Source organism: Alligator sinensis, unplaced genomic scaffold, assembly GCF_000455745.1.
Source record: "Alligator sinensis unplaced genomic scaffold, ASM45574v1 scaffold1457_1, whole genome shotgun sequence".
In the NCBI taxonomy this organism is placed as follows: domain Eukaryota; kingdom Metazoa; phylum Chordata; order Crocodylia; family Alligatoridae; genus Alligator; species Alligator sinensis.
The window spans coordinates 332037-345434 of NW_005842845.1; the positions used below are offsets into that span (position 1 = coordinate 332037).

General features: G+C 48.5%; 1 protein-coding gene across 1 annotated transcript in view; it reads left to right on the forward strand.

The window, feature by feature from the left end:
* Positions 1-1541, forward strand: part of MUC16 (mucin 16, cell surface associated) — a 27204-nt gene extending 25663 nt beyond the window's left edge. Inside the window, exon 37 of the mRNA XM_025191643.1 lies at positions 1027-1541. Coding sequence (XP_025047428.1) covers positions 1027-1125 — 99 coding nt within the window. The 3' untranslated portion in view covers positions 1126-1541. The remainder of the gene's footprint in view (positions 1-1026) is intronic.
* The last annotated feature ends 11857 nt before the right edge of the window (positions 1542-13398 follow it).

Below are 13398 nucleotides of genomic sequence, written 5' to 3' on the forward strand. Positions count from 1 at the left end.
TTGGGAACAGGAGCAAAGAGTGAACTCAGAGTAGGTTGAAACATGGACTGGAAAACAGTCAAGGTTTGGGGGCAAATCCTCCCTGCGTCACATATGTGGCTTTCACGAATGACGTGCATTCGACACCCGAGTAAGAGAAAAGTGCGACCCATGATTGGCTTACTGGGGGAGACGACGGAAGAATATCTCCATGGACATGGAGACATATAGTTTCATAGTTGTTACTGGAGGGGCCCTTACAGATCACCGGGCCCAGGCCCTCTGCACTTGGGCAGGAAAGACTGCTGGGGTCAGATGACCCCAACAAGATGGGTGTGAAGACATGTCTTGAAGTTCGCCAAGGTGGATGACTACCACATCTGGGGGGTAGATAGATAGATGGATATGGCAAAAGAAAGGAAAGTAGATGTGATGTTAGCCCCCAGAGGACAAGACGGCTGTATTTTGGGGCTTCTTTTCCTTGCTCTTCTTAAAAATGTGTTTGCATGTGCCAGTAAATCCCTGCACAATGATTAGGACACAGAGGTAATGGGGTACAGAAGACAAGGAACAAACAGAAGATACCCCTAACTCTAGGGATTGCACCGACTTCTTCCCATTCACAGACTTTTATGAGCATCCATCAAGGACAGGCCTGTGCCCCTCTGCATCCCATACAGAATGGGAGCAGATCCTTTTTTAATCCCTCACTGAGGTTAATAGTAATAGTTTCAGGGTGGAGTGGAAAGCATCTTCTTTCTACTGTCCCGTCTGCTCAGCTCTACAGCTAGTTTTTGTATGATGCACTTAGATGAAGAAGTGCTGCTTAGAAAACATCACACGATTGTAGTCGGATGTACAAGAAGGGGCCTGACAGCCGTTCAGACCAGCAAGCTGAGAAAAGGTCTCGGGGTTGCAACTGGGAAGCTCTGCCCGAGTCGTAAAGTGGGAATCAGGTTATCTATTCACATCATGAAATGCTTGGCCTCAGATAAAAGGCAAGAGGGAGGATCGTGCTTTTCTCATTTGCGTTGCTCTTTCCACTAGATTGCCTTTTGCCTGCAAAGGAAGGGAAACATGTACGAGGTCCAACAGGGCATGTATGGAATCTACTTTCCACATCTGGACTTGAGGAAAATGCATTGAGGCAGCACAGAGATGAACTCCAGGTCATCAGAAGCATGCTTCTCAATGAGGGAAGAAAAAAAATATATGTTTACAGCTTCTGGAGCATTTCTCCCTACTTGTCCCATAGTAAATTATGACTGGCCTGAGACAACACCTTTCTCTTTTATCTTAATGCAGTAGGTCTTTGCACTTCAGCAATTATTTTATACCGTGGACAACTGCCAGCAATGCAGTTGTATTAGGAAAAAGACATTTATTCATATTTTATGCACTGCGGTACTTCGAGCAAATATCTAAAAAATAAATAAATACAACGGTGAAGAACTGTAGGGCAATGCAGCCCAGAGGGCTGCTCAGTATTATGTTTTTTGGAGAGAGCTTAAAATGATACTAACTTATGGTATTTTAGGGAATGACTATCGGACATGAATGAAACCAAGATAAAGCACTTTAATTCTGTTTTTTTCTTGCTTTAGAATTGAAAATATATATTTGTATATATTTTTAAACAAATGAGAAAAGTAATTTTATATTTTAAATAATGCCAGGAGTGACATTTAAAGATGCTTTGATAACTGTAATGCTTTGTGGATTTGTGAAACAGTTGCCCTATGTCTTTCAATCTGTGGTATAGCATCCATCCTGAAATTAATAAAGAAATAAATCGGGAATCATTCCAATGAGACTGGGAGTTTCTTTTATTTAGCACCTAAATATCACTTTGCAAAGCAGGCTTTTGGCTGGGTGCCACAGCTGCTGTGCTCAGTAGTCCTTTGGGCAGGCTTCCCATAAAAGAAAATGTTTAAATATGGCCCTAACTAGCCTTAGAAACCCTCTAGACCGTAGTTTCTCAATCTGAGGCGGCACTTTAAATTCCCCAGTAATACTTTGGTGTGCAGCACTGGGTTCAGCTCTCCTAGCTTTGGCCAACATCACCTCTAGCCCAGGTGTAAAAGGTGGCAACCCTACCCACACCAGATCAGACATCTGTCATATCACGGCCTTATATACACAGCCCTTCTTCCAACATATGGCACACATTAGTCTGTAAATTTAAAATCCCCTGGAAAATTCAGGATTTATTAAAATTTTCAGAAGTTAGAGGGTACTTGCTACTTAAAAGATTAAGAAACACTGCCCGAGACAGTCCTGATTTAGAGCTATCTGAATTGCTTGGTAGGCTGAACCCAGTCCAACAAAGTGCATTTTAATATAGCAAAAGCACCTTTCTTCAAAGGCATCGCGTGAACTCCCCTGGGTGTAGATTCTGTATGTCTTGATGTCTTCAGATCAAGACTGAACATGCGTCTGCAAGACATGCTTTAGCCAAATGACTGGGCTCCTTACCTAGGTGACACAGTCTGTGCTATACAGAAGATCAGAGTAGGTAAAGTAATGATCTACTCCTAGCTTTAAGTTCTGTGAACCTATGAATTAAAAAAAAAAAAGACATTTGCAAAATGGAAAAAGATGTGCAATACATACTGTACGATGCACTGGGACAAGGAGTGCCAGATACTTTACACATACAGGTGCTTTGGAGTACTCCGTCTACCCTAGGCCTGTTGCAAAGGACGGACCACTATAAAAGGCAAGTTCTCCTGGTGCCTTTGGGCAGCTATGCAGCAAAGAGCTGGCTAGCTTGGAAAGGCCTTTGCTACCAGGCAAGCAATGACCTTGCCATTGGATGCAGCATCAGTATTTACAGGGTTGACAAAACAGCACAAGAACAAAGAAGGGATTCTCCCAAGTCGATATTTGGATACTCTGCTGTCTCTCCCTTGGAGATGGTGCAGAGAGGCCAGAAGAGTCTTTTGGGTAGTGAGAACCAGCTTGTAAACACCACTGGGCTGGGTCTGGTGATGTCAATGTGTCCGGTAAGAGTTAAAAAAATTGAGAGTCCTCATCTCAGATGGTAACAGCTCAGTCACTACCAGCTCAGGCTATATCTTCACTGCAAAACAGGTGGGTTTTTCTATAGAAGAATAACTAACATGCATTAGGCAGTTGTTGTCCTGCTATACAGTCTTAGCAAAGATAAAACTCTGGTTCTTACCCTAATGCAGACAGGTAAGGCCAACAAGAGACAGGGGTATGGCATTCACCTCTCCTAGCTACATCGTGGTTACTACAGTCCTGCTTCCACTAGGATTTTATAGCAGAATAGCAAAAGTATGCCATTGGTGGAGAGGGAAGAGAGGCTTTTTTGCAGCAACAACACAACCCCAAATATTAGGACAGATTCCAGCCAGCCATGACAGGGCATCCAATTCATTTTCTACATAATTAAGTGCCTGTCTCATCAGCCACCTTCTCTCTCAACCAGTTTGAGAGCTGTCTGGGTGCAGTGCAGTCTGGCATCATTTCTCAGCAAACAGGTATATTTGCACTCTGCAGCATTTCAGTGCTGAGCAGCTCTATGCCGAGCCGGTAGACCTGATCAGATGGAGGATCTCCCAGCATCTTGTCTCCTCAAACTGGGCCCCTTCTTCTTACTGGCAGTAAGTAATTCAAGACAGTATTTACTAAAAAGGAGAGCCTTGGGTGACCTTTCAGAACAACCATGGCTGTCAGTGAAGAACAACCCACACCAATGGTTTAAAACCCTATACTCACACAGCAACTGAAATTCAAGTGTATTATGGAGATGCAAGACTTCAGAACAAATGCCCAGGCCTGGCACTGGGCACTACTTCTCTTCTGTAGCACCAACCAATTCTACCTAAAACCCCAATCCTTTATTTCACAGACCAGGAAAGCCATGAAGGGTGTTGCGAGAGGTCTGCTTTGGCACCCTTAAGTGCGATAGCAGACTGAAATACTGTCTCTAACTTGACATCTTCATTCAAAGATCAACAACACGACTCGGGACAGAACGGACTCTTGCTTTAGGTGGTGTCAGCCGACATCAAAAAGCAAGTGCTGGTCACTAAGCCCCCGTGAACCTTTCTTGAAGGACATGAGCATTAACTGCCCTGTCCCAGACAGATTCTGAGTCACTGTGTCTTTCTTGCCTCCCCAAATCCCTGTGCAAGTCTAGTTGGATACAGCCTTCCCCATCTCTACTGCAGCTCGTTGGAAGTGCCAGCGGGCTCCATGTAAAGGCTGTTATATTCTATTGCATTAGTGCAGGGGTGGGCAAAATGTGGCCCGGGGACCAGATGCGCCCCGCCAGGCCATTCTATCCAGCCCACGGGGCCCCTAAAAAATGTAGAAAATTAATATTTATCTGCCCTGGGCTGCCTGTCATGCGGCCCTCGATGGCTTGCCAAAACTCAGTAAGTGGCCCTCCGCCCAAAATAATTGCCCGCCCCTGCAATAGTGAGTCCGATTAGAAAGTACCAAGTAAAAGGTGAGGGAGAAGAGTTTGCTCCTGCATGTCCCACTCCAAGTAGCACCGGGAGCTCCAAGGAGTCCTTCAGCCTTGCAGAAGGTTGAGCACGCTGACTTCTAGCCAAGGAAGGGCTCAGTCTTTTGAAAGGCTGAAGGATCTTCTCATCTGCCAGTCACTCTCATGCCCTAGACAGGAACATAGGCCTGAAAGGCCTCCAGGTCACGGAGTCCACTTCCCTGCAACTACCAGCGATCCCGTCACATAAGCCCTTCCGGAAACCAATCAAGCTCAAGAGGAGTGAAAAGCTCTTTGTTTTCAACTGCTCCAACAGCAACGTCCATCCCAAGGCTTAAGGGATTTATTCAATGCCATGACCCTGCTGTCGAGATTTCTGATTGCTTGCCCCAAACCAACCAAGATACCCCATAATTAAACCTGATGCTATTTCACGAAGCCAGATCTGTTGCAATTGAATTGTCCGCTAGTAAAACAACATGAAACAAATGGTCTTCCCTTTGCATTTTGTTCCATAGGACAGATTTCCCACAAAAGCTCCAGGCCAGGTCTTCAAGGGCTCAGCACCCCCCTGCCCCCCCAAACACACACACCCTGGGGCCAGGTTTTCCAAAGAGCTGGACATGCTGGGTGCACGACGTGTATTTAGCTCTCATGGAAATCTTGTGATACTGTCAAATTGGAGCTGCTAGGACCCGAGTCTTTATCTCAGTGCCCAAATCGCATGCAGAGCTGAAATCTCTGGAGCAAATTCAATCCCCAAACAGGATGGAAAAGGGTTTCCCATGAAAAGGCAATGCTTCTCCAGGGTGGTGCCTCCCAAGCTCTGTCGAGATGCTGTTGTTTCCAAAAGGTGGAAAACGATAGTCAATCCTGGAAACTACCAGGCATTTCTTTTCCTCTAGAAATGACAGCTGCACTGGAGCACAGTACCTTGCCACAGACGATGCTGCTCGTAGGAAAATGAATTAAGCCCAGGGCTCTGTAATGATGTGATGCTATAATTAAACGAACAATTCCATTCACAGGACAGTGGAGAGTTCAAGCGCACAGAACTGCAATTAGTCCAGGTGCTTGAATCTTTCCATTGCGGCTGACATTTTCACTTGGCCAGTCAAACTTCCTTTACACCTTTGGTGTGGAACAAACAGACAATAGCAGCTTGGCTCCCATCCATTGCCTGGGCCCAATTTCCAAGCACAGATTAAAACTTTACATCCAGAGGATTATTTGTTCACCTGTTTATTGGCTCCACCACAAACAAACCAGGGGTTTCAAAACGCAGCACTGTCGGTAAGAAAGGCCAAGAGGTGTTTGCAAAGGGACCTTAGCGCTTCGTGCACTTGGAAGACCTTTTGCACCGTTCCAGTAACATAATTTTGGGCGATTTTCATGAAATGCCATTTAAAAAAATCGAAGGCTGTCCCCCGCGGAGCAGAGCAGAGCACAGCAAGGATTGTGCATGTCACTTGAGGGACCTAGTCCATTGAACAAGTCACCTCCAGGCCCACCCCATGTTCCAGGAACACACTCAAAAAAGCGCAAGCCGACTCGGGATCCTCAGTTCTCGTCCCTGGCTCTGATACTAGCCTGCCTCCAGGTCTGGTCCAATTGCTGTGGCATTGCTTCCTGTCCTCCCAGCTCTTGCCTTTTGAAGCCTACTTAGGCTGGAAGCTATTTGGTGCAAAGTCTCTCTCCCAGTACATTTAAACATGCATGCACAATGGGTCCTCGTCTCAAGCTACTTGTATGCCACAATTTAGTCAATGCAGTGCTCTTGTAGAGAGTGCACAGCCCCAGCAAATTCAAGGGGGAGTGACTTTCTTGGTCAGCATGATGCAGGCATGATTTCTGGTGCACTGGGTGGAGAAGGCTTCTGTTTTTTTCCTAGAAGTTTTGATTTTTTTCTTTTTAAGCAAGCAGCACAGGTCTCAGGTGACAATAGAAAGAACGCAGACCCCTGCATCACAACCCCTCCAGGGTGAACGGAGATGTGTTTGAATGCAAGCGTGTCACCTACCACACCAGGAGCCAGGCCTCGGATACCAGAGGGAGGTGTTCCTCTACATAAAACACTTCTCTAGAGACCTCCACATCACCCTCAGGAGGGATTGCAACATGCAGACCCTGACCCATGCTCTAGTCCAGACATTTCCAGTACCAGAGCAGCAAAGCCATGGCAGCATGACTTCCAATGCACCCCAAACCCTGGTGACTAGTACTTCTTCAACAGAGAGCCCACACTTGCATCTGTGCCTGCTCAGCTTCACCACTACCCCTACCCAGGTCAGATGGGTCTGCAGTCACTCCCTGGATTATAGTGTGGACAGAGAAACAGATACACCAACAATGACCTTCCTCTGCTTTCTCTATTCAGGCCTTTCCACCTGCCTGACTTTGGGAATTAAGTACCACTGGTATCACCAAGAGTTTTACCAAGCGGCATTTTAGGATGCTTTTGGTGTCTTGGGGCAATAAGTCTTGTGGTTGTGCAGCAAGGTTGATAGTGTAGTTTTATGACTAGGTTAGACAAGGACTTGTATGGGATGGTGTGGAGGGGATGAGCCTCTCTCAAGCAGGGATTGGACTGATGACTTCTGGGGGTCCCAAGTTCCACGTCGCCCAACACAGATGTTTGGAGGGGAAGAGGGATGTTCCAGCTGGCCGTGTGCACAGTCTGCCAGGGAAGCGCTGCCCACAGTTACTTGATTTATTGACTTCGGACTCTCACAGACTGTAGAGTCAGAAGGGACCCTAAAGGATTGTGTCTGACCCCCCTTCCCTAGGCAGGAAAAGGACCAAGGTCAGACAACCCCAGCCAGGTGCCCATCTAGTCTTCTCTTGAAGACCTCCAAGTTAGGTGATAGTACCACCTCTCTTGGCAGCCTGTTCCAGATTTTGGCCACTCTCCTGCTACTATAGACATTAGGTCCAAACACTAAAGGTGACTGGCTGCAAGGTAAAACCTCAAAACATAAAAACCATGCTGAACATTAAAGAAGCAGCTCAGTTCTTGTGTTAATGTGCAAGAAGCGCTTAGCAAAAGGGGGAAAGCCTGGCAGTGATTCCTTGCTTGGGAGGGGAATGAGGCAGTGATTGCAGAGCTTAAAACATCTGACAATACAGCACCTGGAACAGGATCCAGGCATGCCACACACAAAGTTAAAGAAGCAGGCACAGGTGACTGTCCTTGGTGAAGGGCCAGGTGCTATGCTCCTTCCTTCTGCAGTCTCCCTCATAATTGGTGTCTGTCTCTGCTTGCTCGCTGCATTCAATCAACCCTGGTTATTGCATTGCTTCTCCAGGTAGGTCCATTACCCTCATGCTCCCTGCCAGAGAGGGAACTCGCTGCATGCAAGGATCAGCTTGATTTGTGAAAGCACGCTGCTGATCTTGGAAGGCCGCTCTGTTTGGCTAGCAACACCCAGCATTTGTCCTGCCAAGGACGCTCCCTTCTCCCCAGCCAGCCTGAAGCAAAAAAAAAAAATCGCTTGAACTTCCTCCTAGAGCCACAGTCGGATTAGAGATGTTCTGATCCCCGCTTTCACCTCTTGGCAAGCAAGTCTGCCTGTGCACTGCCTCCTCCCAAAAGGGCAGGTGCCCGGGGCTCTTTCAGCAGCTGGTTCACAGGACACAACACAGGCCTTACTGGCCCAGAGGAACGATGCCCTTGTAGCAACCTGAGATTGTGACGCACTACAATCACTTCCCCCCTTTACCATCCTTACTGTGACCTTCCCCCGTGGCATATACATCTAATCAATAGGCAAAAAAAATACAGCCCCCAGCACAGCACAACAGGACTGCAAGTTTCCCTCTGCCAGCCGATCACACAGAGTGGATGGGAGAAAAGACGTTATCTTACACAACACGGCAATCCGTGCAATGCTGGGCATAGCGCGATGACACAAAAGCGTCTCCTGACCTGTAGGCACCTACAAGCAGGTATCACTGGACCGCGCTGACAACAGGTTGATGCGTCTTTTTAACCTGTCAGAAATGATTGCAAGACCTCTCCTTCCTGCCCATCAGGCGTCCCCACCCTCTCTGCACAGAGACCTTGAGAACAGCTGAGCTACCCCATGCAGAACTAGGACCCATGATGGAGCAAGGGGTGCTCTAGCGTTTCTGGGTGACTAAGTGCTGCCACAAAGGAGTCTGCCCTGGACACATGCTGGGTGGGCTTCTCCAGCCAAAGAGCCTCTCGACTCAAGAAAAGGCATACAGCAGCATTGCCAGCAGCCCCTTGGTTTGTATCACATCCAGGGCTCAGCTCCATCCTCGCTGACAAAGAGCAGACAGGGCTAATCAGGGAATTCATTTAGAAATAAGAATAGCCCCATTGGCTAACAGCGATCTCTTCGCAGGCTTGAAATTAAATCAATGCATAGATCTCTCCTGGGACAGATGCAGCAGCCTAACTCCCGGATGGAGAAAAAGGTTATCACCATGCACACGCGAAGCGCAGGCGCCCATGCCACAAGAGCTTATGCACATGCCTAATGTTACACCTGCGCAAAAGAACTGCTCACATCTTAAAGTTAACCTGGCATCATGGGCTGCCTTTGTAAATAGTCTAAACCAGTGGTTTGCTACCTTTTTTCATTTGCAGACCTCTAAAAAATGTTAAAGGGAGGTGTGATCCCTTTGAATTGTAAGCAGGGCTGGATTAACCTTTCAGTGAGCCCTAGGCAAACAAACTCATGGGCCCTTACCTAATGCATAGGATTAACACGTAGGCAAACTAAGCACTTGCCTGCCTAGGGCCCTAAGTGAAGAAGGGACCCAGTTGTGCATATTTTACATATTATAATTGAGTGAAAATAGTAACATAAATATACAGTATTAAGTAGGGGCCCAAGAAGTTGGCTAGAGGGCTCTGGGAGCAGGGCTCAGGGGATTGGGGGCACAGGTGGTTTTTTCCTCAATCCTTCCGGTTATGGGTCATGGGCAGAGGAGGGAGAGACGAATCAAGGCAGTAAATATAAGACTCCTGTGCTGGTGCCACCGTGAAGGCTTCGGCTTCTACGACCATGGTCTGCTTTTCAGAGAGAGAGAGAGAGGCAGTGGTCTGTTGGGAAGAGACGACCTCCACCTCACTCCACTGGGGAAGCAGCTCTTCTCAGCCAGAATGGCTGACTTGCTTGACCGGACTCATGGAAAAATTGGGCAGTTGAGGCCTCGACTACTCCACAGTCCGATGGCTGGGGAACATGAGCCACCAACGTGATACCACAGCTGGCTTGCATCTACTGCTGCATCTCGAGCAAGTCCCAGGATGTCATCCTCCTGTTGTACTCAGCCTTGGTGAGGCTGCAGCTGGAGTACGGCATCCAATTCTGGGCTCCACAATTTAGGAAGGATGTGGAGAAGCTTGAAAGAGTCCAGAGGAGAGTCATGTGCATGATCAGAGGACAGGAGAACAGGCCTTATAAAGAGAGGCTGAGAGCTATGGGACTCTTCAGCCTGGAGAAGCGCAGGCTCCAGGGTGACCTGGTGGCAGCCTATAAGTACAGAAGGGGTGTGCATCAGGATCAGGGGGCCGGACCCAATGATCTTACGGGGTCCCTTCCAGCCCTAATGTCTATGAAATCTATTAAATTGGTTTGCCTAGGGCCCACTAAAGGGTTAATTCAGCCTTGGTCATCTTTCATAGACCACTTAGTCTGCTGACCCCAGCAGTCCACAGACCACAGGTTGAAAACCACGGCTTTAAACTCACTGTTACCAGCTTTCTGGATTTTAGTGACAATTTTGCAATATTTGGCGTCATTCTAGACTTGGGCAAAGTGAAAAAAAAAAAATCTATATTTATAGGGGGAAACTTCTAGTGTTGTATTTGCAGGGGAAGCTGCCTCCCTGATGGTCACTACAATAGTTAGAAAGCCAATAAGGCAAATATAAAATACTTTATTTTTTTAATTAAAAAAAAAAAATGCATAGGGTTTAGGGGTTCTTGCCTTGTGCAGGTTGAACACTTGGGGTTACCAGCGCTGCATGAAGAAAGCTCCTATTATAAGCTAAGCATAATCTGATTTCAAACCTCTTGGAGCAGGGACTGTCCATTTGCTCTGCTTTTGCACAGCCCCCAACACAATGGAGAACTGGGCCAGGACTAGGGCTCCTAGGAAATACTGCAGTATAGCTTGATTACTTTAATTACTTCTAAGTTAGCAAAAATGATTGGCCCTGAGTGAAGATGTCAAATGTTGAAAGCTAAACTGGTTCCCAGTTATGTGTAAACAAGAAAGAATATTAAATGCGTCTTACTAAGGGTGTTAAAAAACCTCTCTCTCCATTGCCACCCCCCTCTCCCCTGCCCCCTCAAGCTTTTATTATAATTAAAGCCCTCAATGGATTTCCACCAACATCCTCAAAAGCAGATTTCCTTGCTTGGCTGAGATCCTACACGGAGAATTTTGGTCACAAAGGATTTTTCCCACTATTATTTGTGGGGTAGAGCTGCTTGTAACTTCCCGAATAGCTCAAAAACAAGGGTTTAAAAATTTCCCTTGTGTCGCATGCCTCCTCGGCAGACAGACAAGCTCCTTGGGGCCCAGTGTTGGATGCATATTTAACTAAATTGAATTGCCAAGCTAGATTACAGGGATTTTATTCTACGCTCTTTACTTCCCTAAGGCGCAACATTTCAGAGAGCGGGTGGCATCTGAAGTGGGTGAAGCAATAAAGCAAGTTGGAGGCATTTATGCCTATAAAGCCATGAGACGGGACCCAGTTCTCTGCATTTCATAGTTGTTAGGGGCTGGAAGGGACCTTACAGGTCATCGGGTCCAACCCCCTGCACGTGGGCAAGAAAGACCGCTGGGGTTAGATTTGAGGCAGAGGCAAAAAACAAACAAACCAGAGACACCAAATGACGGGTCCTGAAGGAGCCTGCCCAGGCTCTGGTATCAACTAATGAAGGCTCAAAGCTGTTCTGCGATACAGATACATCTACCATGGGGTCCAAGTGTCTCATTCCCCTAACTCCTCTTTGTTGGGAGGGAGGTGGATGGAGTTAAACTGCAATGAAACTGGGGAGGGGGGGAAGGGGAATGGAAAAAGGGATGGCAGGAGAAAAGAGGAGAGAGAAACAGTTAAGTTCCTTTGGGAAACAAGAGCAGCCTCTGTTCATGCAGGCACCAGCCACCGCCCAGGAGAAGGTTATGAATAGCAGGCCTGGAACTTGTTCTCCCGGGGTGAACGGCTTCACCGGGTATCATTTGAACAGAGGTGGGTCTGTGTAAAGGAGGCAGGAAAATGCCACAGAAGCCGCAGTGAAACCGGGCCTTTGAACGCCCTGGGAGGCTGCTGCTCATGGGGTGTTGGTAGTGGCTGTGGCTCTTTTTGCACCCTCCCTCCCCCACCAAGTTGGCAGCTGAGGGTGGTGTCCCACTTGCCCCCCTGTGTTTGTTGCACAGGAGGAGTGAAGGCAAGCCAAATGTGCAAAGGCAAGTGTGAACAGTGCTAGGAACAGGGCCCAGAGGACAAGCCAAGAGCAGCATGCTTTTCTGAGCCAAAGGCTGGCTGGGCAAGGCCAAATTTCTCCTAGCAGAAACCACCAATGCAGCTAAAAGTTTTCAGCTACCCACTCAAAGAAATGTCCCCCTTTCACAACTAAGGGACTGAGCTGCGGATGGGAGTTAAGTGACTTGACCTGGGCATCCTGTGGCAGAATGGGGACAAGAGCCTCCCAAAACTCACATCCTTGATCCCTGAGCCTACCTTCCTCCCTGGTTTGTGTCCTTTTTATTCACAGCTCTAACTTATAAGCTTCCATCTGAGCTTTGGCAAGCAACGAATACTTCCGTCACACCTCTGCCTACCCCAGCCTGATCCTATGCCAGAAGCTGGGAACAAGAGTCAGCTCCTGCCCCATACAGCCAAGGAATAGCCTTGTTGGGGGTAGTGAGCAGTGGGAGTCCTAGGAGCCGGTTCCCAACCACGTGAAGGCCACTATGCATAGCCAGGATGGTTCAAAGGGCTTTAGGATAAACAGATTCAGGCCTGTTGTACCTTCAACCATTTGATGAGTATCCTTGGGGCTCCAGGACACGGTTCAAAAGGGGTTATTATTGTAGTCACGTGTCCTGTCCCCTTTCTGTTGGTTGGAAGCTAGGGGTGCACTGATAGAGATTTTGGGGGCCAATACCAATAGCAGGTTTTTAGAGGCATATTGGCTGATACAATATGATTTCTGATACGCAGTCCGAAGCTTGAAGAGCTGCATGCAGCTGGTAAGTCTGTTGTGTTGGAAGGGGAGGGGGCAGATCAAGACCCCTGCAGTGAGGGAGGAGTGGGGCGGGACAGGACACAGGACAGAGGTGCACCTCACCTGGAGGGTGCTCCAGCTGCTGCATGCACCCCAGGAGGGCATGGGGGAGTGGGGGGATGTGCCCCTGGATCCATGTGGGGTGGAGCAGGGGTGCAGGCTGGAGCCAGGGCTTTGCCAGGCTCTTCCCGGTGGGTACCGGGCTGGGCTGCGCTCGGGGCAGGCAGCGGTGGTGCTGGAAGGGGGCTGCAGCCACCCCAATATTCACCATAGCCCCCCTTCCCAGCACCACTGCCATCTGCCCTAAGTGCAGCTCCGTCCCAACCCCCCCACTCCCCCATGCACCGGGAAGAGCTCGGCACAGCCCCAGCCCACAGCTGCACCCCACCCTGCCCCATGCAGATCTGGGGGCACACACCTCCCCCCCGCCATGCTGCCATGGCTGCCCCACACCCCGGGCCAGCTAGGCAGCACCTGCCCCAGCCCCACTCCCTCCCTCACCGTGACAGCATTGATCTGCCCCCCCTCCCCTTCTACCACAACAGACTTACCAGCTTCTCGCAGCTCTTCAAGCTGCCGGGCTGTGCTCCTCGCTGTCTATGTGCTGCACTGCGGCTGCATGCATGCACAGGCATTTATCAGCCAAATTATTGCCCACATCAGGCTGATT